This window comes from Chlorocebus sabaeus, chromosome 14, assembly GCF_047675955.1.
Source record: "Chlorocebus sabaeus isolate Y175 chromosome 14, mChlSab1.0.hap1, whole genome shotgun sequence".
Lineage (NCBI taxonomy): Eukaryota > Metazoa > Chordata > Mammalia > Primates > Cercopithecidae > Chlorocebus > Chlorocebus sabaeus.
In genome coordinates, this window is record NC_132917.1 from 68,659,790 (window position 1) to 68,686,016 (window position 26,227).

The 26,227-nt window shown below is 40.7% G+C and overlaps 1 protein-coding gene across 1 annotated transcript in view; it reads right to left on the bottom strand.

Moving 5' to 3' along the window:
* The window catches only part of BMP10 (bone morphogenetic protein 10), a 52,902-nt gene extending 27,183 nt beyond the window's left edge, over positions 1–25,719 (bottom strand). The window contains exons 1-2 of the mRNA XM_007970391.3: positions 16,219–25,719; positions 1–11,761 (exon numbers count right to left, since the gene is read on the bottom strand). The exon at positions 1–11,761 is cut by the window's left edge and continues 27,183 nt beyond it. Of these exons, the coding sequence (XP_007968582.2) occupies positions 10,821–11,761; positions 16,219–16,552 (1,275 nt within the window). The 5' untranslated portion in view covers positions 16,553–25,719 and the 3' untranslated portion in view covers positions 1–10,820. The remainder of the gene's footprint in view (positions 11,762–16,218) is intronic.
* Between the last annotated feature and the right edge of the window lie 508 nt (positions 25,720–26,227).

Sequence of the window (26,227 nt, forward strand, 5' to 3'; positions counted from 1 at the left end):
GGGGCACCAAGTTTTAAAAACCTGTCATGATTTGACTTAAGAAAAATTGTTATCCCATTAAGGAATATTTGCCATGCCTAAAAGTATTCTTCAAAACTTGATTTTAGTCAACACACTCATTTCTGGCTGAATCTTAATTTACTTAGCCAAGTTCTGATAGTTGGGATTTATGGGAGGGAAGGAGGAATGTCTGTCCTTCACTTCAGGTACAGGAAGAGTTGTTCAAATGGTACCCTTGGGATAACTTGATAGGTGTTTCTACATTTGGGGGTGGGGGACAGGGAGGACTCAAGTCTGAGCCCACCCAGAAATCTGAAGTCAAGAGAGAGCCTGGCAGCCTGGTCTGTGGAGGAGCCGAGAAGCTATTGTTGAGAAGGGGCTAACTTGCACCCTTAGGGTTCATCAAGGCAAGGAAGACAGGGGTATTTCTTATAGACCCCGCACAGGCAGTGCACAGAAGAGAGACAATCCATTTGGAGGAGTCTTACAATTTATCTGTGAGAGTTTTTAAAGATATCTGAAAATTCATCAGGACACCTCCCATCAGGAGGTGGAGTCTAATTCTCCTCCCCTTGATTATAAGCTGGTCTTGTGACTCACTCCTACCATATGGGGTGAGGAGAAAGTATCACCGCATGCCTCTCAAGGTTAGGTCATAAAAGGCAATATCTCTCTCTCTCTCTCTCTCTCTCTCTCTCTCTCTCTCTCTCTCTCTCCCCCCTGAACAGAAAGTCTGGTTACCCTGAGGTAGACATGTAGAAAGACAGCATGGAGGGAACAGACAGAGAGACCTAAGAAGCCCCAACCCAGGTGCCTTCAAAATGATGACGTCCCTGTTACCATCAGATGATATGAGATCTCAAGGGAGAATCTTCTCCTTAAGCCCATCTGAATCAACCCTCAGATTCATGAGCAAAATAAATGATTGTTATTGTCTAAAGCACTGTTTGGATGTGGTTTGTTACACAGTGATAGATAATGATATCGTGGCACCATCCGATAAGACTGCCTGGAGGCATAAGGGGACATTAGCACAGAGGAGCCTGGCTGGTCTGCAGGTTCTCTGGACTTTGAAGGAATAAGCACCCAGCCCTCAAGGCACAGGAACTGCAGATTGAGAGGTTTTCCAAGAACTCTCCCAAGAGAAAGGAAGGCTTTAAGCTTCTTCCAGGCTCAGATGATGTAAACTTGGTCTAGGATAGTCCAAGGAAGAGACAGAAATAGAAAACACTTTCCTTTCCCTCTACCTTTTCTCTTTCCCTTGGCAGTTTCATTAGGCCAGGCCAAAAATGACGGTTATTTTGCCAACAAAACCTTGTAATAATTTTGAGATGGAGAAACCACTTCTAAGTATGATGCACGTAAGTGAAGAAGCCACAAAGGAAAAGACTGACAGATTTGACCAAATAAAAATGTAAACTTTTTTAACAACAAAATGTAACATTTTTAAAAAGTTAAAAGAGCAACAAACTGGGAAAACTATTCATAGAATATAACAAAAGATTAATTGCATATAATATACAGAATTCCAATAAATTAACTAGAAAAATGTGAACACTTGGTAAAAGGAAAAGCTTACTTACGGAATAAAGAAAACTGGTCAGGAAATACGTCAAAATATGTTCAAACTCACCAATCATTAAAGAAATAAATTTTAATTTTAAGCCAATTTAAATCATTAAAGAAATAAATGTATAACAAGGAATTATTGTACTTAGCATCTGTAGTAATTTTCTAGGCCTGCTGTAACAATGTATCACAAATTGGTCTACACAACAGAAATTTATTCATCTCTCAGTTTCAGAAGCTAGAAGTCCAAGATCAAGGTGTAGCCTGGGTTGGTTCCTTCTAATAGTCGTGAGGGGGAATCTGTTCTATGCTTTGCCCATAGTTTCTGGTGATTTACTGGCAATCTCTGGTGTTCTTTGACTTGTAGGAGCATCACTGCAATCCTTACCTTCATGTTCAATGGCATTCTCCCTGTGTTATGACTGTCTCTGTGTCCAAATTTGCCCTTCCTATACGGACAACAGTCATATTGAGTTACAGTCTACCCTAAGGATGTCATTTTAACTTGATTACCTCTATGAAGATCCTATTCCTAAGGTATGTGGGGTTAGGGCTTCAACATATCTTTCTGGGGGACACAATTCAATCCATAACGGGGTCCATTGAGAAAAGCAATAGTATTGAATATTGGAAACTATAGAAATAACCCTCTTATACACAGCTGATGGATTATAATTTGATGTAAAGTTTTGGAGAGTCGTTTTTGGTAGTATCTCTCAGAATCGTGTATTTTAAATGTGCATAGCCTTTTCTCCAGGAATTTCACTTTTAGTGAATATAGCAAAATCTAAAATAGGTGAAGTCCACATAAAAAAAGAGAATCTTTGAGGGTAGGGTTTTCAGGACTTGGTGTTGGAGAGACTCCCGGGAAAGGTAGTGAAAAGGTCGGTTAGTTCAGTTGGGAATCTTCTGAAGTTCTGGGGAAACATGCCTCTTCCCCAGTGGGAGTCGAGGAGGAAAGAAAAACCTCTCAGGTTCACGTCGTATCTCCTCACTAAGAGTTGGGAGTTTCCAGTTAGTTGACAGATAGATTTCATAAGAGTGGGAGGGGAAAATCCTGCAAAGACACAGCTAGCCAGGACCCTGGCAGAATCTTTGGGGCATGAGATCAGCCAGCAGTGTCAGCCTGATTCCTCCTTGGGCTGTGGGCTTAGCATCCTGGTCTCATACCCAACACCTTCTAGGCTCCCAGCCTTTAGAGAAATGTCTGGGCAATTCTGATGATGAGCCGAGAGGACTCAGAGACCAAATGAGTGCCCCAGGGTCTCTATAGGGTTATCCAACCTGTGCATGTGACTCTGCTCTGTCCTTGTCATCACTCCATGCCTATCTCTGCAGAATGCTCAGTGAGCTCTTAACCTATGGAACCCATATACTGAGAAAGGTCAGGAAAAGGAAGCACCTGTATTGAAGGGAGAAAACTCTCAAAGATGTAGTAGTGAAGAACAGCTCCAAAGAGGGAAGGAAAGCAAGAGACAGGAAGGAGCCCCAGGGGAGTGATGGAAGGATGGTAGGCAGCCTGGATCCTGAGGTATGAGGTCCATTCAGTGTCGTCTTGCTAAAGCTTGGGGGTTTCCAGTTTGTTGACAGATTTTGTAGGAAAATGGATATGAAAGTTCACTACTTTCGTGGTTTTAAGTAGAAGGCAGCGTGGCAGAGCAGGAAAGGGCTTGGCTACTGGAAGTGAGCTGCTTGGGTTCGCAATCCCAGTTCTGCTTCTGGCTCGTTGAATGACCTCTAAGAGTATGCCTCCTTCACTGTGACTCAGTTTCTTCACGTATAAAACTGGGAATGATGATTCTGGGGTGTTACTACTGTTTCTGGCATTGGCAGACATGGTCAAGTGGATTTCCACTTCAAATCTCAGTGATGAACCTTACTAGAATAATTTGTTTAGTGTAAACAAACTAATGCTTTGTGATTAGTCATCTTCTGAATAGCCCTTCTAGGCATGAAAAGGCAAACTACTTCATCTTTCTGTGGCTCTTTCCACTCATGTAATCTTCTGAGCAATACCTGATTTAAGCCGGATTTAGCAGATAAAAACATCCAACAAAATTTGAATTTCAGGTAGTCAACAAACGTTATTTAGTATAAGTATGTTCTGTGCAATATTTAAGACAGACATACTAAACAAACTACTCATGGTTTGATCTTAGATTCATATTTAATTGGGCATCCTGTATTTCATCTGGCAACCTGATATCTGACCCCAAACTGCACAAAGCAGGTGAGCCTGGTCCTAGGGAGCTAGAATGTAGGTGTAATTCCACGGCGTACACCTCTTTCCGGCGTAGTCTGCAACTGTGCTTTTGCAGGGTCTCTTTAAAAGCAAGAACAACAACAACAACAACAAAGAATAAAACATACGATATTTGCAGCAAAAGATGTAACAGGATCTGGTCTCATGTAAATATTATGTTAATTAAAACAGATGGGTCTGGAGCATAAACAAAATAGCTGCAGGGGGCTGGTTTTTGTTCTTGCTGGGTTTCTTAATATAGTAACTCCGTTCCCATCCTGTTAGCACTCTTTCCTTATCAAACATTGAACTGGGGTATAAGGAAGTTTAAATTACCAGTGATTGGAGATCCACTTTCTAAACACTTGAAACAGATGGCTTATTGCCTGAAAAGCATGTTGAGCTTGGTTATTTCAGGAAAATGTTTTATTGCAGCTCATTTATTAACGTCAGGTTTGCCATGTGATGAACACTTTCCCTTCAGCTCTGTTCCTTGCATCGAGTTTGGCTACTGGGCAGAGAAAGGTTTCATTTTTAATGTTGTCTTCCTGCTTCTTGGACATGGCATTAAGCAACAGCCTAGTTACTCCTGTACAGCTTCTCACAGCTTCAGAAAAAGAGCAATAACCTTGCAGAAGATTTTTACAAATGAATGCCATTTGAGAGTATACAATGGATGAAGTTGGACTCTACCAGCTGTGGCAGCAGTGAACTTAACAAAAAGATAATGTGCTTTTGGCCAGTTTTTGAGTTGTCTAGGACCCAATTCAGGACCACATACTGCACTTAGTTGTCAGGCTTCTGTAGTCTGTTTTAATCTATAACAGTTTCTCAAACTGTCTTTGCCTTTCATTGACTTTTTAAGAGTGCAGAATCTTCTTAAAATAGGTTCACCTGATGTTTCCTCATAATTAGTAAGGTTATGGTACGCATTTTAGGCAGAGATACTAATAAAGAGTTAGAACTAAATTTTCTAAAACCATTCTCATGCTGTGCAAGGAAGTGGGCTCAGTGATTTGTGTGTGAAAACTTTCTAGCAAATCTTGAGTTGACAGTGTAATTCACACCTCCCATCAATCTTAATTTGAACTGAGTGCCTAAATTTTTAATAAGATTCTCAGAATCACATTGAAGGGTAAAAATGTATTGCGGTGTCCATGTATTTCTGGGCTTTCTTTCTTGGAACGAGATGAGCTACTTTAGATCTGTGTGAATGGTCTGAGGAAGGTTAAGAGAGGGCAGGAACTGTTTCTTGTAAACTGACAGTTCAGGAGAGTGAGTCGGAGATAATCACATAATCCATTTATAACCACCCAAGTTAACAAGCTCTCACCTTCTCCAAATAGGCCCCTTATTTACAAATAGTCACTTCTATATGAAAGTGGGTTCTCATTCATGTGACTAGAGTCACACACAGCGATCTCGTGGCATGATTTCCCCACACCACAAAGCTCAGTTCACATCAGGAGTACTATTAGAACCTGTAACATACTGCAAATGTGTAATGCGAGCTTTGAAAATAATTTTTTGTCTTACTTTGTAAACAAACTACCCCCCAAATAACTTGAGGCTGTGTGTCTGCCCAGTGCAATTCCAGGCTGTATCAGTAGGAAAGAAATCCCAGAACAAGGCGGCTGGTCCAGCATAGCTGTGCTCAGGTCAAACCAATTGCAGAGATGGGTTCCAGACCCCACATTGTGACAGACTTTCATAAATGGGCTTATTTAAAGAAGAAAATGAATAGGTTGCTAAAGAATTCAAAATCAAGTTACAGGACTGGCTTTTCAGGCCTGTTTAGTCCAGTCCTGGGCTCAGCGCCATCTTGGGCTGTCAGCTCCCTTTCCTCCATGGGAGAGCCCTGTCTCACCTTATCAGTGCTCATCCAGGGCTGAGGGCTTGCTTCCCTCCAACACACTTGCCAGATTCAGACTGCCAGCTGAGACACTGGAGGCTTCCCCTCAAAAATGAGATGCAGGATGATTTTCTGATGGAAGAGATTTTATTCTACCTGGGGCTGTCCCTCTGCCCTTCAAATTCCACATTCTGCCATAAGAATGAATTTCCTTCTTGAACAAGCAGCAGGGTTTCTCTGTTGGCCAGGACTGTTACCTCTAATCTGCCTCCTTTGGTGTTCGAAGAAGAAATATTTCCCAGCTACTGACAAAAGGGAACCAATTGTATTTTCTATGAATGCCTGTGGCATTAATGGGAATTACACAAAGTCATATAAAGTGGGAGAACCATGGAGCCACAACATCCCACTCTCTACTGAGGGCAGTTACAAGCCCAAAATAACTTATGCTTTCTTCAGACCATTCTCTATTAATATAGCAATTAGTTTTGTTCCCTCTGGACATGTTATCAAATAGAAACAGGAAAAAGTGGGGTGTGTGCAAAACTAAATATCTCACCTCAAGGAAAAATAAGCTGCAAATAATTATCACCAAAATAATTTTTTTTATTTTACTTAAAAAGACTCTGAATGTACACATTTGGTTCATGAACACAGGGTAAAATATTTATTTCCATCTTCATTTTAGTCTAGTGATAACTATACAAATCTGGACATGGATAATGAACAGGTTTTACCTGAGAACATGACCGTGCACCAGCTGATTCGGTGTGTCTGTGGCGTTCACTGATTTCCAATGTCCACGAATGCTCAGTAGACAGGTGCTGGCACATTGGCCGCCCTATCACTACCAAGCCAGGTGCTCACAAAACCAGTGCTCGTGTGTGATAAAAACATGCTGATCACAACAAACAGTTATTCCATGATGGGTTTTTAACTTATGAAAAATGTTCCACATGCAGAAACACCCCTGCATACTTCTTTTGCATAGTCACATCTACCTTCCATTTAACATATGAAATCAACTATTCTTGTTTGGGGGCAAGAAAATGCACAGAGTCATACCAGCATTTCCTCTTGCACCATATGTGAGCTTGCAGAACTGCAGAGGGTTAAGAATGACCCACAGTACTCTGAAAAGATCTACAGTCCTTAAAAAGGACAACACCCCTTCTGTGTTCTAGACAAGTTATAAAGGTTTTGCCGGAACACTGCTGGGCTTCATAATCTGTTGATGAATCAAGTAAGAAGAATACATAAAATTCTCTTACATGAGAATATCTTTTACTTGAAGACTGTAAATCATAACAAATACTGAAACATTCAGTAACAGTTCTGGAAAAAAAAAGTTTTTGTCATTAATTCCCCAGACCAAAATTTACACATCAGGAAAGAATTGGGCACTTTGGGGCTGACTCTTTTGGAAACCACTAAGCTAACATCTTTAACATTTACAAAGTAATTGGTTCAATTACAAATGAATTTGACCAATCACATCTCTGAATTTCTGGGTCAGTGAAGGCAATAGGTAAATTCCAGAGGAGAAGTACCAGCTTTGCGGGATGAAAAGATTCATTTAAATAGCGTCTCCATTTACTGAATAGCAATCACATTCTCTCACAGCCTGACAATATTTGCCTTTCATGATAAACTGACAACATCACTTTATGAAACTGCATGACAATGTATTTGTTAAATATTTCCTGGAACATCTACACTTCAGTTAAAACTGTACTATTTACAAATCAGAAAATATACTACAAAGCATGCTTGGAGGCACAGCACGCCTACAAGACACAAAAATACAAAATTATGGCAAGCTGTGGAAGATTCCTTAAACCAATAGAACATTCTGATGCAAAAAGAGAGAGATGGAAATACAGGCCATATATTATATGTGAGCCATATTCTGAAGCCCAGAAGACTCTTTATCCAAAAGGGAATCACAGACATAAAAATAAAATATTTGGTATTCTACAATATTTTACAAAAATAAATATATCAATCAATAAATAGTGGGAAGCCTAGAAACTCTTACATGAATATTTTGGCTGTGGGCTGCCCAAGTCCCTCTGCTGTAATTCTCCTCAAGAGTTGTTTAGCTATATCAACTTCGGTGATGATAATTCTGCCATAAAAGGGAAAAAAAAACTAGCATGGGACCTAGCAGAAGGTCTATGACCAGAGAAACATTACTGAGATTCTACCTTTTGAAGGATCTGACAATGTTCTGACTTCCTGTCAATGCAGGAGTTGGAGATGACGCCAGTGTGCTGCCAGGCATCCGGTAGGAGTTGGGAGAACTCTACGGGCTGTGTGTTTTCACTTTCTCATAAAAAGAAAGCCAAAAAAATACAACTAGCAACATTTGAAAAGCCAGTATGTTGCTCTCTGCACTCCCTTTCCACAGCGAAGCAGAAAAATCGTAGAAATGCAGGTTTACATCCGGACAGCCAAAAAGAGAAACTGGGCTATGCAGCCTAATTGCCAACAGCCTATATTTTCATATCTCTTTAACAGAAGAGTGACTATAAGTGCTCGAGACAAGATTTCTCCAGAAGCCCAGAGCCAGCAGTGCACACAGTGGAAAGCAGGGCTGGCACATCCTTAACATTCTAGTATCAGGGTGCTAATGTCAGCAGTGTGCTAATGTCAGCGGAATACTAAATGTCAGCGGTGTGCCAGTGCCAGTGCACAGCTCCCAAGAGCTGACTTAGGTTTTAGACGTTTTGCAAGCCAGTTGACGTCACCTTGGTAGCTCAAGATAGACCATGTAGGAGCATTTACAGCATTGAAATCCACAAATCAGGGCTTTTTCTCCCCCTGGATTGCTGGTTGTAAGGGATTTACCAGCACACCACTGTCATATGTATTAGACATAAAGAAAATTTTGCTTAATTTTTATCTAACCAGGACTATCCTAGTCAGCTGAGGTTTTACTGTATATCTATTACTGTGTCCTTTAGAAAGGATAAGAAGTACCTTGGAGTATGTGAGTATATATTGTGTACCATGGAGTATGAAGGATGTACCATGTTCCACTGAGGGTGTTAAGTGTGGTTGTTCAAAGCCAACTATACATCACACACATACACACATCATGTTATATGGAGGCTGTTCCACAAATAGTGATTCTGAGTTGCGTGGCTTTCTCAAAATATCAATCACCGTATACCCACTGATGGTCAAAATACCACTCTTCCAGGAGCAATGAATTCCCCAGGATTCACCCAGCGGACAATAGATCTAGCGAGCTGAGGTTCAAATTGGGCAAAAGTTCTTCAAAATGGTTTTCCTTGCCTCTGTTGTCTAGCGCAGTTTGAGTTTATAATCTTAAGAGATTCGTAAAAGGCAGCTGATTGTTTTCCAGGGTAAAAAAAAGAAAAAAGTGTCAGACCTCTTAAAAAGCATTCCTTAAGATAAGTAGCAGTGAATGGGGGACGATGTACTGGAAACCACATTCCTGGTTCTAACAGGAACCGTCCATGTTCCCTGCCTGGAGATGCTGGAACAGTGTGGAAACTGCTCTGCTCTGGTTCCTCCTGCACAAAATCCAGGATATGCTTGCCAGGTAGAGGGAAATGGTAGGGGTTAAGACTGGAGCCTGCCACCGGCCAGGAAAACCCACGGGACCCTTACTGTGCAGAACACTTCCCCACCACTTTCAGTCCTGGCCAGTTACAAAATGGGAAGATGGTAAGATGAGAAGATGAGAAAGTTACTGAGTTTCTACCATGAAGCAAACATAATTTCCAAATTCAGGCTTGGCTTTTGAGTCATTTGGTTGTGTCTATCCATAAATTCGTTTATTGAAATCCGTTCATTTGGACTCTGATTTTCTTTTTCTTATACTTACTTATTCTGGTTTTCTTTTTTTCTTATACCTAAGTATTCAACATTTGATAAAGGATATTATTAAAATAAAATCAAATTAAATATCAGGGCAAGATTTAGAAATTAGAACACTAACTCCTTTCACCCTGAGAGCAAAGGCACTTAGGTGTCCCTTTCCAGTTCACAGCATGCGTCATGAAGGCCAGGGAAGAGCAGGGACACAGGGATGGGCGGAAGGCATGAGGCACTAGAGCAAAGAAGAAAGAGGGAAGAAAGAAGATGGAGCAGAGGAAAGCAGGGGTGTGGAGACAAGGGAACAGCATTAATAGGTGAAGAAAGATATTAACATCCTTTCTTCTAACACACAGATCCCTTCTGATTTTCCTCCTGTTAGTCTTTGATACTTCTATTTTGTCCAAAAGATTTAATTCTTTAAATAGAATCGCTTATGATTTTACAGACACATCTGAGGATAGCCTCTGAGGATAGCAGGAATATCCTCTTCCCTTTCTCCCTTTCTCCCCTTCAAGTGCCCTCTCGACCCCTCTACTCTCTGCAGCAGCAACAGCCAGTACTCATGGCCTTGCTTTCCTATTGTCTCAGGAACAGATTTCATGCTGGTTTCTTCTGTTTTCCTGCCTTGACCAGGAGCTGCCCTCTGGAGCACACTGGTCCCCAACGGGTTCAGTTTTTCTTGTTGTACCTCTAAGACCTCTTGAGTCCATTTGGTTTCTGTATCAATTAACCCTTCCTTTCAAGCATCCTTTGCCAGGCCCCGCCTCTCTGAGCAACCACAGAAACTCAACTGACAAAAGCTACACTTACATTTCCAGAGTATTTAGGAATTGTAATACTTCCTAGGATGATTAAAACCCTGATGCAAATTATCTTGACTTAAATCCTACTCAGAGAAGAGGTAACAGAGAACATACCATTGGCCTTTAATATGCACACTTTTGAGTGAATCATGCATGTAGATGAGTATAATCTGCCTGCATAGAACCAAAAGATTTCTGTAAGTTCATGTATGTACAAATATACATACACAAGTATGTGTCTTTTGACACTGTATTTTGCCTAGGAGTTGTTTTCAAATCAACGTGGAGGTGGCATTGCCAGGAAATGGCAAGTCCAAAGAGAAAACAGATTGAAAGGGACTTAACTGGAGAGGAAAATATGCATTTCCTACAACAAACCGACCTGTCCCATTTCCTGAAGGCAGCAAGCCTCTATTACTGTACACCCTTATTAAATAATCTCATTAAATAGGAACACCAAATATACACATTTACAGTTATTAAATAAGCCCACAGGACTCTTCTTCTATCTACAGCCACATTCGGAGACGGCCATGCCTTCGTATTTAAACTTGTAGGTGACGACGCCTTTGTCTAAATAGAGGATGGAGATGGGCTCTAGCTTTGTGGGCACACAGCAGGCTTTGGAAGCTTTCTGGGAATTCTTGAGGTGGACCAAGGCCTGGATAATTGCATGCTTTGTGGGTGTGAGATGTTCTGCCAGGGGATAGTTACAAACACCACGACATTCATAGGCTTCGTATCCAGGCGGAGCGATGATCCAGGAGTCCCACCCAATCTCCTTGAAGTCGATGTAGAGCGGGGTCCTCTTACAGTAGTTTCCTTTGGCATTCCTTCTGATTCGGGCAGTGGAGTCGTAGATGATGTTTGATCTCATCTGCAACAAAGCCTCTTCCCCAGGTCCACCAGAAAAGCCATCCAGGCCCAAGTTGTCTAGCTCCGGAAGTTGCTCATGGGAAATCATTTCATTTAGTTCCTCCTTCCTCTCCTTGTCACTGCTTTGGTCATCAGAAAACACTATGAGCAAAGGGTTATGCTTATTCTGGGCACTGGTGTCTATTTCCAGTCGTCCACTGCTGGCATCCTCAGCTTCATCGTGTTTGCTCTCAATGTGAACCTCCAGCTGGTGGGTGGATGAGCCTGACTTTTGCCAATGTCTGATGGCATCTGTGACATCAAAAGTCTCCCACTCACTGTTGGTTCCATAGATCTCCCCTGACACCAAGACCAGCATGTTTCTTTCTCCCTCATTATCCCCTTTGCTCTCCAGCACTTCAAAAATGGTAATTTTCCGGTCTACTCCATCGTATATCATACGATCCCTTTGCACCAGTGTGTACAGCCTAAGTTCAGCCATGATGACCTCTTCATGGTGAGGAATGGACACATTGAAGAGGAGGGGGTATTTTCGGAGTCCGTTAAAACTGACTGGCTGGGAAAACAGATCTGAAAAAAGAAATTTGCAAAAATCAGGTTTGCAGTGGGTCTCAGGGAAAAACAGATGCTTATTTATGTAATAAGAAGGCCTTCCCATGCATAAAGCCTAATGCAGAAAGAATGAAGGGAGAAGATCAATGAGGACAAACACAATGTCAGCATTCTGTGACACAGGAAATCCCGAAAGGTCAGCGGTAGGATGCCCAAAAGAGTTCAGTTGCCAAGACTAAAATGGAAAATGGGGGTCTAATGGATGGGATAAAACTCAGCCAGCCTTGCTTGAATAGCTCATCAGACACAGAATTACAGAACTGGGAGGGAACTTGGAGATTATGTGGGCAAGTCCCCAAATTTCCTGACCAACAAAGAGCCATCAAATGGGACATGTGATTATTCTTTTCTTGAAGCTTTTCAGGGATGAGGACTTCATGGTTTTTTAATATTTGTGTTTGTAGTGGGTGGAGATCCCCACACAGTTGGCTGGGCACTGTTCTTCCTAAAAGACCTCCATTTAGATCAGAGGTTGGTAAATTATAGCCTATGGGCCAAAATGGGCCTGCTACCTGCTTTGGGAAATAAAGTTTTATTGGAACACAGCCTCATCCATTGTTTTTGTATTGTCTGTGGCTGCTTTTGCACTATAATGGCAGAGTTAAATAGACGCAACAGAGAATATACAGCCTGCAAAGCTTAAAATCGTTATTATCTGTCTGGACCTTTACAGAAGAAACTTGCTGACTTCTGTTCTAGGCAACAAAGCCTGACAAGGTCAATAAGACAGCCATAAACCAAGAGGGTCACAGCAATTGACTTTTGGTCATATGGTCCTCTATAAAGAGTAATGGGAGAAAGTGAATCCTGGGACTAGATTGGTTGCCTTAGTCTTGTACCCCTAGCACCTAGCATGGAGCATGGCACATATAACTCACTCAGTAATGTTTATGAATCAACTCTGTAAAAGTCCTTTAGTCTTAGAAGGACACCTCCAAATACTATCATATTGACTTCCTATCTGAATATTTTACAGTTAGCCCAAATCTCCTTCACACTTGCCTCAAGTAATGAGTCTACAAGGAAGCCCTGAAGGCATTTGCCATCAGATTATCAAAGGGCTCCATGGCACTGAAGATGCTAAGGACCACCAACTGGGGGTTCTCCCTCATCATTGGCAACATTTCTCCAAGTATATACTTAATTCGTGATCTCAGTGAGTCCCTGTTCCAGATTATAATCTTTTAATATTTTTCTTTAACTTGATTTAATTATTTTACACTTGTTATCTATTTTAGACTTTAGAATGATGTTCCTAAGCAACATCATTCATGAAAGGAGAGATTTGAAGTGATATTTATGTATGTTTGCTAAAAATCCATATTAATAAAATTTACAATTATTTCACATGATTCATAGCTTTCTATGGGAACCATCTAAAATCATCTTACACACTGCCAATGGGAAATGCTGACCTACAGAATGAATTTAAACTCCCTGGCATGGCTTTCAAGACCAGCTATACAGGGGTCTTAGCCTCCTGATCAGACATAGCTTCCTTACATCCTCGACAGTGCACGGAACACTGTGATTACTCAATAATATTTGTGAACAATTGAATGGATTTGTAAACCCTTCTGTCTCAACTACATTGATATCTTTACCACCTGCCAAAACACTCTTTTTCCTCCGTAATTTTCACATTTTCACTTGTTCTTCTGACCCTTGGAAAGCCCTTTCACCTCACCTCCACCTATCCAGCTCTGACATCTCCTGTAAAAGGCTCCCTTACTTCTTTATCTGAAAGTTCCCTCCCCTCCCCTCTGAAATCACTTGAGCACTTTACATCTCCTTTGATCTTTGTCATTTACGTCCTTATATTTCAGCCATCTTTTTATGAATGAATTTTCCCAACTAGATTGCCATCCTCCTGGTTTGAATGGCTCAAAACTCCCTTGTATGTCTCTGTCCTACTATGATGGCTTAAACAGAGGTAGTGCTTTAAAAATATTGATTAGTTGATGATTCTAGGCATCAGACTAAATTGATTTATAGGTGTGACATATGACCTTAATCGATCATCAAGCTCCTGGGTTGGGCTTGGGAATTATTCTCCCACTCTTAGAAAGGAGGAGACTTGACTCCCCATGGACAGGGAACATGGAGGAGTAGCCTGGCTGCTCTACCCAGGAGAAAAGTATAAAATAAGAGCTGGCTGTAGTGGGAAGAAGGCATTACAAAGCATAGAAGGAAGCTTTTGGTGTTAATGGAGATATTCATGATCTTCATTGTGGTGATGGTTTCAATGAATGTTACCTATGTCAAAACCTTTCAAATTATACACTTTAAATATATGAAATTATACTTTTATACACCAATATTTTTGTAAGTCAAATATACCTCAATAAGACTGTTTTGAAAAAGTAAGTTCGCTGTGAAGTTCTGTGCATGTGCAAATGCAGTAAGCAATAGACTTAAGAGTTACATTTCAGGGCAAGAGAACTAATGTTTGTTGACAAATTTCTCTTTCCAGATGCTTTGCAACCATGATCTTCTCTGGTTCTCACAATGACCCCATAATGCAGGTATTGATTCTCTGCTCATTTTGCACCAGAAGAAATCAAGCCTCGATGCAGAGAACTGACTTCCCCTGACAAGGTGATAAAGGAGCAGTGCTAGGAATTGAGGGCATGCTTTTTTCACCTTGGAGGTGGCACTTTTTTTCCCAAGATGATGTAGGTTTGGAGTTTTTTTTGGTCTTTGTCTCCTAGGGAGCTGCACTAAGCAGATCCAAAGAGTCAGAAGAGAGGCAATAGTAGCCAACAGGGCGTGCCCTGTGCGATTTCTGTCCTCAGGCTGCACATTTCCTGCAGACGGGCCGAGGTGCTGGCGGCTGGGTTGTTTACTGAGAGATGTGTGTTCCTGCCTTCAATAATCTCCAGTAATAATAAGCACAGTAAACTCCACATCCTGACCTGGATCATCCAGATACTCTATGAGAGAAGTGAGAACGGAAAACATTTCTACTTTTCCGGGGGATGCAAACAACATTTTCTCACCGGCACCCGCAGCCAGACACTTAGGGCTCAGTGCTGAGAAGTATTAGGGAGGGTTCTTACAGGAGGAGGTTGTTCATTTTCAATTCAGACTCCCCTCCGAAAGGAATCTGTAATCTCATCTTGCCATTTCCATGAGAAAGATGTTATGAAATAGAAATTTTGTCAGCCAACTCAATTTTAAAGGCAGATAATATCTTAGAGACTAAGGAATACCTACTCAACATTTATTCCAGCACCTAGAATATTAAGTAACTCATTAGTAATCACTGAAGTTGGATCAGCACTTCATAGTAAATGGAGTGCTTTCTTATCTGTAACCTCTTTTGAGTCACTCAACTATGTTACTAGGTATTATTACCCCCACTTTACAGATGAGGAAATTGAGGCTCTGAGTCATCAGCTAATTATTTACAACCACTACATTACAAGCCAACCAGTCCTTAAAATTCCAAGCCCTGAGCTTTTTCTTCACTATTACCTTTCTTCTTTCGAGAACATCTGGCCAACATTGATGGGAAGCTTCTTTTATACCTGTTTAGTGACTATAAAAACATAATTGGCAAATATTAAATTAGTTCATTTGAACTGTCAGCTTCTACCATGGATATTTAGATATCAGGGTTTTTTTTTTCCTACCAGGACCATATTAAGCAAAAAATAAAAAAATAGAAAATAAATAACTTGCTAGCTCATTAGATTTAGTTACCAAATTTAAAGACTGAGGAGAAGAAAACACACTTTTCCCACCAGTAATTCAAAGCTTGTACGTTGCTCTTTATAAAGACGGAAATGATGAGCTGGATGATTAATGGGCCATCCACACTTCCTGGAAACTGTAAACAGTGCTTTAAGGATGTACATGACACATCAAACAACACAGCCTTAGGAAGAATCTTTAAAATATATTTCCATCCTGTTTGAATAGTTCTTAAATAAGGTCACAAAATAAAAACTTATCAAAAGTTTGAACAAAACACAAATCACAACTTGATGTTTTTTGACTGATTTTACCCTTGGTATTCTAAGTAGACGTTGAGAAATTTTTTAGTTAATTCAAAGCCCAAATGGCAATCAAGGCCTATTTGGAAAATGACAAAGATACAGCAGTAGACCAACATTAATTCTTTGTGTTACTTGCTGTTCAAATTAACATTTTTAACAGGACCCAAAGATGATGTCAAATTGATAGATATTTTGTGACTTTGGATTAAAAGATGTTTGTAAGTATTTATTGAGGTTCTGAAATGACTATATAAATGGTATAGACCAAAATGTGCCTTGTTTTTGTGTATCCGTATGTATTTAACAACCTTGTATAGATGTATTTAGCCTTACCTATATCATTCCCATGCATTGTAAATTTACTTATCATGTCTTGAAAAAAATCCAAGCCAAATTTCATCAGCAAAAACTTACCTTCATTCTTGAAACTCCTAATGATGTTGGCAGAGGGCATGGAGGTCCGATCCGTTGCAAATTTGTTGTAGAGTTCCAACATGTACTCTGGTGGGTCCACCTTGGCTGAATCCTGCGTGGGGATGTCAGAGAGGTTTAGTGTCTTGAGAAACTCATCCTTCATGCTCTGGAGCAGTGTGTTAAAGTCGACACCATCTTGCTCTGAGAAAACATCATCAAAAAGGGGCATATCTTCTTCCAGAGGAGACTGCTCTAGGCTCATGATGGGGCTCCCAGAAACCAAGTGAGCTGCCAGGCAGAAAAGAGCACACAGTGTGAGGACCAGAGAGCCCATGACTCCGCTCGAGCCCCTAGGCCAAGCCAGGAAGGTTTAGCTCTCCTGGGCTCTAAGTGGCAGTTTTATCTTGTGGAGCGTAAATGTCTCCTGTCACTGGAGACAAGTTTGGAAACTCTTCCTCTCTCTCTCCCTCCCCCTACCACTCTTCCTCTCCCCCTAAAAGTCAGGTTGCAGTAATTGGATAACAAAATCCCCTATAGGGGCCTAGCCTTTCTTATCTCTCTAGTGTAAACTTGTGCACCAGAATTTGTTTCTATCTTGCAATCCCTATTTCTTTTAATGAGCATTTTGTAAACATTTCCACATTCTGACACTGGTTGAGAGATAGGACAATTTTCTCTTTGCAAAGGCTCTGCTTCTCTTCCCTTCAATTCACTTCCTTTCAGCAGGAATGCCTCAATTCTGTTTTTATGGGGCTTAGTTTCACACATGCATATAATAGGTATAAGAATCAACATAATGCACATCAGTGGTGATACATAGTAATTTGAGTGGTAGGGCTTACATCCTCAGATAAACACTTCTGAAGACAGACCAAGTATCCAAACTTTCCAAGTTTAAGTTAATAGCTATAAATGGATTATATAAGTTTTTAGAAGTGTACCTTTTTAGAAACAGGAAAGTATAAACTTCATGATTGATAGCCTTTTTTCCTACCTATTTGATCTGGCTAAAATGGCATGTGAAAAAGAGGCAAGTGCTTAGTTATAGCGGCAACTAAAATGTATTAGATGCTTCCTACAAACAGGCATTGTACTGAGTGCTTTACATCTATCATCAGGTGTGCTCCTGTAATAACCCTATCATTATCTCTATCACATATATGGGTCAGTGAAGTTCCATAGCTTGCCAGAGGCCACAAACCTGCAAAGTGATGGAGTCACGATTTGAACCAAGGCAGTCTGATTCTTATGAAGAATAAAACCGTCACACTTTTAAACACAATTCCACCAGACTAGGGCATGGGCAATAATGCTGAGAGGCCAGCACATCCCCAGATCATCCTGGAGGCAGGAGGCAGGCAGAAATTTGTAGTTGGATATGGACCTCAGGTCCTCCACCTGTGCAATGAATCGTTAATATGACCAGCATCTCTGCCAAATTCATCCTTCTGACTCAATCAAAATTGTCATCAAGAGGCTCCAGCAAAAGTTTGGTGTGATGGTTAATACTGAGTGTCAACGTGATTGGATTGCAGGATGCAAAGTATTGATCCTGGGTGTGTCTGTGAAGGTGTTGCCAAACGAGATTAACATTTGAGTCAGTGGGCTGGGAAAGGCAAACCCACCCTTAATCTAGGTAGGCACCATCTAATCAGCTGCCAGCATGGCTAGAATATAAAGCAGGCAGAAAAACGTGAAAAGACTAGACTGACCTAGAGTCGCAGCCTATACCTTTCTCCCATGCTGGATGCTTCCTGCCCTTGAACATGGGACTCCAAGTTCTTCAGTCTGGGGACTTGGACTGGCTCTCCTTGCCCCTCAGCTTGCAGATGGCCTATTGTGGGACCTTGTGATGGCGTGAATTAATACTTAATAAACAAACTCATATATATATCTCCATCCCCTGTTAGTTCTGTCCCTCTAGAGAACCCTGACTAATATACTTGGCAAACAACATTACCATGCACACGAAAAACGCCAAATGCCTTGGTCCTGAAAATAAAGATGGTAGAATCGAGTGTGTGTCCAGATTAGGAAAGACAAATCAGTTTCATCACATTTTCCATCCTAACTAGTGACAGTAGCAGCCGTGGTGCAGCCAGAGAGGCCCTGCGGACAAGCCCAGGGGATGTTTTTCCCACTGAGGCGGTAGTCCCGGCATCTTTCTGACTTGCTCAGCGCACGCCATTACTCACGCGTCCTGGTGCTGTGTTCCGAGGGCTGTGTCGAGATATTTGGTTCACTGGAATCCTTTCTCAGTTTCTAAGTTAAATTTTCCTATGTTCATTCTCATCGACTAGCTACAATGTCTCCACTTAGCTTTTTCTCCAGGCTCACTTAGGTTTCTAGTCATCTTTTGATTCTTTTTCCTCCTAAAATGTGTACAATATTACAGTCATTTTTTAAAATTACCATAGAAGGAACCATATTTTGTTTAGCAGTTGTTAATTGTCCATTTTTTTTAACAGTTGTTGATTTTGATTCAATGTTCTCTTTTGATTCAAACTTTCTGCTCCCATAGTAAAAAGACAATTGTAGACTGGAGACACAGTCCCACAAGTGAGTGAGTGACTCCAAGGGCCAGAAGCCGTCCTTCGGGTGGCTCGTTTTAACATGAGGTTTCTGACAGCATACCAGCAATGCCCTGTATCATGTCCTGCATCCAAACAAGCACCCATTTATCTTCACACACACACAGATGTCAGCGCACACTCCAAAACTCTGAATGGCAGGCATGTGCGTGTAACTGCCACAGGACAGCAGTGTAAGTGGTGGTACTTGTAACCCCTGAGCACACTGGTTTCAAAGGTCACAGGGAGAGAGATGCATCCCATGTTGCAGAGTTCTAGTTCTTTACATTCTTGGGCATAAAAGTATTAACAGAGACTTCACTGGCTTCCCTGTACTTGGTGTTAGAAAAACTATAGGGTTAAATATTTGGATCCATGTTTATATTTAGGGATGATTAAGAGATACAGTAGGAAAATGACTATAGCCATATCTCAGATATCTCAAGATATCGGAGTGTCTTGAGACGCATGCTTGGTGAAGGTTCTTAAACTCATACCTGTGCTGGGTGGACAAGGAAGGAGGCTGGCTTCATGCTTGGAGGAAGGGGACATAAGCTCCCTCCCACTTCCAGGCCTGGGACATCTCACATCTTAGCTGCAGAGTCTCTTTATCCCCATGTTTTTGTCTAGAGGCTTTTTCTGATGACTCTCATCTGACCCTAAAAGATCCAAATGTCTCTACATTCCTACCCCTATTTTGATCTTTCTGGATGCAATTCCTTCTATTCTTTTGCACTTATCTCATTATTTTGTATCCTTCTCATTTGGAATGTGTTACGGTTCATTCAGAGTGGACGGGGATTACAGTTTCGTGAGCCAAATATGTAAAAGGTATGTTTAGATGTTTTAAAAGAACCCATACATGTGGAAAGCAAAATATTAACTACACATCATGATTTTCAACCACACTGCAAAATGCTCCAGAACCTCTGATTTGCAAAGTTCTGGGCCAGTTTTTAAAACTAGTTCCATAACTGTACAAACGTAAAGAATCTAACATTGAACTTCATTGGATTCTCAAAGGAATCTGGGATCCAGACATGGTCAGAGTCACTGGACAGCATCCTGGTGAATTCTGCTGTTTCCTGTGAGTAGTGCACAGCCCCTCAATAAATGCAACCAATAAAATTATCCTGAATGAAAAGTAGGCCAATGAAGTCAGGAGGTCTTTGAACATGACTCTAGTTTCCTGGAACCCTCTCTACCTTGGATCTCACTTCAGAAGCATTACATTACTCCTGCTACCATCTCAGGATCAGGTGTGATAATAATAAAAAAAAAAATTTAACAAGCTATATGACAGGTTTTGCCCATTTAACTTATATATGAATTGAGTCATGTTATATGTTTTTTTCCAAGACTTACTTTTTTGCACTCCACAGGATTTTTCCAATGCACACGTGTTGATGCGTGTAGTGGAGTTCATTGATTTTCACTGAATAGTGGTCAGCTTTATAAATACATAAAAATTTATTTGTACATTATACTGTTGATAGAGACATTGTTTCTTTTTTTCTCATTATATACGGTACTACAGTGAATAATCTTACTGTTATTTTCTAGTTAAGAGATTCTCGGCCAGGCACGGTGGGTCACGCCTAATACCAGCACTTTGGGAGACCGAGGTGGACGGATCATGAAGTCAGGAGTCCAAGACCAACCTGACCAACATAGTGAAACCCCGTCTCTACTAAAACACAAAAATTAGCCAGGTGTGGTGGCGCATGCTTGTAATCCCAGTGACTCAGGAGGCTGAGACAGGAAAATCACTTGAACCCGGGAGGCGGAGGTTGCAGTGAGCCAAGATCATGCTACTGTACTCCAACCTGTGCAACAGAGTGAGATTCCATCTCAAAAAAAAACAAACAAACAAAAAAAAAAACAAAAGAGAGAGAGATTCTCTAGGAGACGTAATCCAATGGAACATTCTATTATAAAAGAAATATCCACTATTTAAGTTGTCCAATGCAGCAGCCACTGGAACTCCATGTGGATATTGAGCATTTTAATGTGGATAGTACAACTGAGGAACTGAATTTTTAAATTTCTTTTAATTTTAATTAATTTATATATATATTTAAATAGCCACAAGTAGCTAGTAACCACCATTTTGGATAGTGCAAGTCTAGACTTTATTTAGTAAGAGTAAATATCAGAACAGAATTACTGGTTGGTAGTCAGAAAAGACTCCAACAATTTTACATAATGCCAAATTGTTTTCAAAAATGGTTTTCCCAATCCTGTGTCTCCCAGCAAGAGTTTGTGTTGTTCCACATCCTTGCGAATGCTTGTGCTGGTTGACTCTAGGGACTGTGGTTGAGCCTTGGAGGCTCTCTCTTCTGCTGTTCTCTGCGACTCATTCCTGAGAGATGCAACAGAGCATGTAGATTATCACCTTGAGAAAAGGCATAGTTTGGGCTGGGAAACACTGTTTTAGTATTGTGTTGGCTCCCACACACTATATGAAATGACTCAGCCCATGTAAAGCACGGTGTCCAAGAGCAAAAACATTTATTGAAGGACAGGAAAGGAGACTTGCATGAATGTAACAATATTCCAACTCAATGGATAAGAAGACAATATAATAAAGATGTAAAAAATCCCCTAGTCAATATATAAATTCAATACAATGTCAATCACAATCCTAACAGGACTTTTTATAGAACTTGAAAAGATGATTCTAAAAGCTATATGAAGGAACAAAGGATTAAAATTAAGTAAGGGTACTCTTAGAGAAGAATTAATAGGAGAATTTTCTTACCAAATATTAAAATCTATTAAAAATCAGTAATGATCAAGATAGTGTGGCTTCGATGTAGGAATAGATCAATAAAATAAAAAAGAACCTGGAAAAGGACTCACATAAATACAAAAAATTGACATAGAATACCTGACATTGCATATCAGTGGGAAAAAGATGATTTCATGAATAATGTGGGGATCATTTATGGGAAATATCAATTGACTACTTTGTACTTTATGCAAAAATCAAATCCAGATAGATTTGGGACTTCATATGAAAGAATAACTTTGAAACTTTGTCTTGGAGAAATCCTGGGAGAAGTGTTTCTTTTGCCTGAGAATAGGTACCGCATGTACTATCTCCAACCATAGAGGTTAACAAGGAAATAAATGATTATCCTATCTCCATTTACACACACACACACAGAAAAAAAAAAAAGAGAGAGAGAGAGAGAAAAGGACAGTGCACATTAGAAAAAGTAGGTACACTGATATTATCTATCAAATTCCAAGGTAGCAAAAATAATATTATTACTAGCTTCACAAAAAACTTCACCAAGAGTTTCCTGAAATAGTGAGTTCTCCAATTACTTTTTTTTTTTTTTTTTTTGAGGCAGGGTCTCAGTCTGTCATCCAGGCTGGAGTGCAGTGGTGCTATCTCAGCTCACTGCAACCTCCATTTCCTGGGTTCAAATCATCCTCGCATCTCAGCCACCCAAGTAGCTGGGACTACAGTCATGTGCCACCATGCCCTGCTAATTTTTGTACTTTTTGGTAGAGACAGGGTTTCAGCATGTTGGCTAGGCTGGTCTCGAGCTCCTGACCTCAAGTGATCCGCCCACCTCAGCCTCCCAAAGGTGGGATTATAGGCGTGAGCCACCACACCCAGCTTCTAATTACATTTTAAATCATGATCATTTCACTTACCCTCCTTTCAGAAACACATTTAAAGCACAGAGTGAGGCAACTTTTACATGGTACAGACAAGATTATGATTATATTATCTGTATTTTAAGTAATATATTCATAGTTCTTAAAGCTAACAAAATCTTTTTTGCACGTGCTTCTTAAGAAGTAAATGCTAAAAATGAAAATGCCCACTGACCTAGGATATCCCGGAGTGGAATCGACTGTCCGTCAGTGTGCTCTTAGAATCACTAGAGGTGTTTGACAGCTGTGCTAAGCAACAACACAGAGTGCAAAGACAAAGAAGTAAACCCAGCCAGGGCACTCTGCCACCACACCGAGATAAGTCAAGCCCTTTAACACCAGAGGCTGCTAAGGGTTTATTCCACACTCTCAGCAAGATAAGCTGCCATTCACGCCTCACAAGACACTCAGATCTGGAAAGCAGCCTAGAGGAAAAAGTAAGAGATGTGAATAAGTGCAATTATTTCAGCAAAGAAATTAACAGATTTCATATTGTTTGATTTCACTCCCATGAACAGCCATCAAAAGCCATGTTCCTTGGAATATCGGCTTTTCCTAGCATGTTCGTGTGGACTAGGAGAGAGGACTAACCCCAGGGCCCTACAGTGAATTGCACCATGTGTCTGCCTTTCACACTCACTGTCTGCGCTTCACTGTGTAAGAAGGCATTTGTTTCTCCATTTTACAGATGAAACTGAAGTACAAAGGATTAAATGAGTTGCCTCAATTCGCACTGCTGGGGAAACTTGGGGATCCAAATTCATATTCTTGCCATCACTCATTCCTAGTTCTCTAAATAGCGTTTGTTAGACTTACAGTCCATTGGGTTGGACTCTGAGAAGGTGAATAGGCATGGCATAATCCTTGACCATATTACGATTGTCACATAATTTGGGTGTGTTGGTGGGCCTCTCTGTACTAGCTATTAACAGTGGTTTCCCTGAAAGTTGAACGAACTCTCTAACGTTTTGAGATTTCCTAGGACAGATCCAATTTCAAGTGTTCTGTCCTATTTCCCCAGAAGAATAGGCAACACATGAGTCCCTTTTCTTTTTTGTTCTTTTTTTTTTTCATTAAGAAAATAAAATTACCTTGTCAGTAGAACTCAGCGTACATACATTTCAAAGAAAAAACACACATCCCCTCTTCAAATGATCACCCCCAGGACAGTGTCTAGAGAGCTGGAAGGTCAAGGCAAATCACACTCATGGTAATGAACTTGGAAAGTGACTACTACATGAAGATGAATACACCTGAAAGAAAAATAAATGTGTTTTTATAAAAAAGATTCATCTCAGTCAAATCAGTCTGCAAATGTCTGTGCCAGTCTGAGACTGTAGGCCGTGTGGAATGTTACAGAAGTAACCCCTTCCTCCCCAGTTTCATGACCCACTAAGTCAAACCCTATACCTTAGAATTATCAACTTGCAAATATGAAAGGACTGTCAGAGTTCAGCCGGGCTGGCCTTTGACATGCTGCAGGAAGAGGGAAGGAAGGAGGGAGAAATAACTGGGACCTGTCTTATCAATGGGCAGCCACTTTTCTGCTGACTTTCACTTGACAAGTTCAGAAAGTTGCACGCCAAAAGGGTTTCTTGGAGAAGATCTTCTGCATCAGAGTGATAGCTTAAGTGTGTCGTGACAGCCCTGTTGCTGGGCATCATACATTTCTTTGTGAAACCAGTGTCTACATGTGACACATCTTCCTTAAATGCCATGAGTAGAAGAAAGGGAAAAAAACTTGAAGCCATGGGCCATCTTCAGCTTTAGGTAATGTTGGTAAATCTATTTACAGAAACAGCCTTCTGGTTCCTAAAAAGAAAGAGATGGTCACGTCTGCCTTAAAAGGCTAAGTTATCCCCCAAGAAAATCTCTTTTTCTTTCTTCCATTCAATGGGAAAAAGTCAGATTACAAGAGTCAAGTCCCATTCTAATCATATGATGTCATAAGACTGCAATTTTGCTTAAGAAAACCTTACAAAGCATTGTGAATATATGACTGGAAAATGACAAAGTGAACTTTAGATAAGTGCCATCAATTAAGCTTGTTCTGGTGCAATTTACATTGTGTGGAAGTCCAGGGAACCAAAGCCGTTTATGTGGCCCTTCACATGCCCTCCAAAATTAGTGAATTATCTGTCAGGCCTATTTGTTTAGGATTCATTGGTTAATTATCCCTGGGGATTTTGTGCAGTTAGGATAACAGCACCTAAAAGGGATTCTAGTGAAGGATAACAACAGAATTCTTTAAATAGCCAACCAGACAGCTAAATGGAACTTGGATAGCTGAATTCTCAGAAAATGTAGAGTTTTTTTTCCAGAAGATTTTTGCAGTTACCTTGATTCTATTGTACCATTCTTGTCACACAGCAATCATCGCCCTAGCTAAGATAAAACACCCAAGTGAATTTTGTAATAAAGCCAAATGACCAAACCTGTGATAAAAAGAATTCCAAAATCTGCATCCCCAAGCTGTTATTCCAGGCACAAGAATGGTCATTCTCTGTTGCATGGTTGACATACTTCTGAGTTTTATCAGCTTCCCTGAGATAAGGTTAGAATGTCCGTCTTCTCAAATACCATGGACAACTTAAGGGCAGGGGCTGTGTTCCACTCATGTATCCCTGCAAACTAAGGCTTGAGACATAGCACATGCTCAACAAATCAATAAACAAAAGTGCACCTTTGCAAATGGCACTATGGCATATTTGTCTGCTTTCAGTTTTCCAAGGTACTCCACAGAGAATTAAGCTTAACTATAACCAAGGGAATCTACATTTAAATACAGGATATTAGCCTTCCTAAATGTCACAATCTTCCCCAAAACTGCAGGTGCATTCTCATCCCTAAGGAACTTGCATCTCTTGCCTCTTGCCATCCATCTTCTGCCCCACTCCACACCCACTCACCATCCTCCCTTTGAAAATATCAAGGTTCTTTCTCTGGCTATTTCTTTTTGGGACAGTGGGGAATACTGGCCAGGACTTGACCCATGGGAATCCTGATCCTCCAAGTGGCTGATGAAACAAAGATGGTCAGGGCATCCTTCAGTTAAGAAGGCTCATCCCTTCCCCATCCCAATGGTCCTGCCCCAAAGCCTTTAAGAGGAACTTCTTTGTACTGTTTCTTTTTTTCTTACTGTGCTTACTTTAAAGTTGTCTTTCTTATTAAATGGATTGGAGTATTGTCCTAGAGAAAAGAGATAAGTAAACAGCTGCTGTCCTTGGGTTCTACACTTTGAATCTGCTTATAGCCAAAGAAAAAGTCTAGTTCCTCATCAGGAGACCATATTGGGTTTGGGGCAAAATCCTCATAGAAATAAAATGACTTTTTCTGGAGTGTCCCCTTTCTACATAAATACTATTCTCTGGAACTTGTGGTGGTGATATCAGGCAGCTCTGAGAGGAGCCAGGAATCTTGAGCCCCAGCCAGGGGCAACTTATCATGGCTAATAATTCATCCTTCACCACCACTAGAACAAATGTTTATTAAGCACCTACCCTGTGTAAAGCACAGTGGCACTAGGCTAGCAAGGAAGGGTCTACAATACTAACCAAAATAACAATAAAAAGCTACCATTTATTCAAGTCCTACTCTATGCCAGGCACTAAGCCCCATTCTTTATGGTCATTATCTCATCCAATTCTCCCCTAAACCCTACAACATAGGTGCTATCATCATCTCTGTTTTACAAATGAGGGTGCTGGTCAGAGAGCCAGAAAGAGGAAGATCCAAGATCGACACCAGCTCTGTTCAATCCCTAAGCC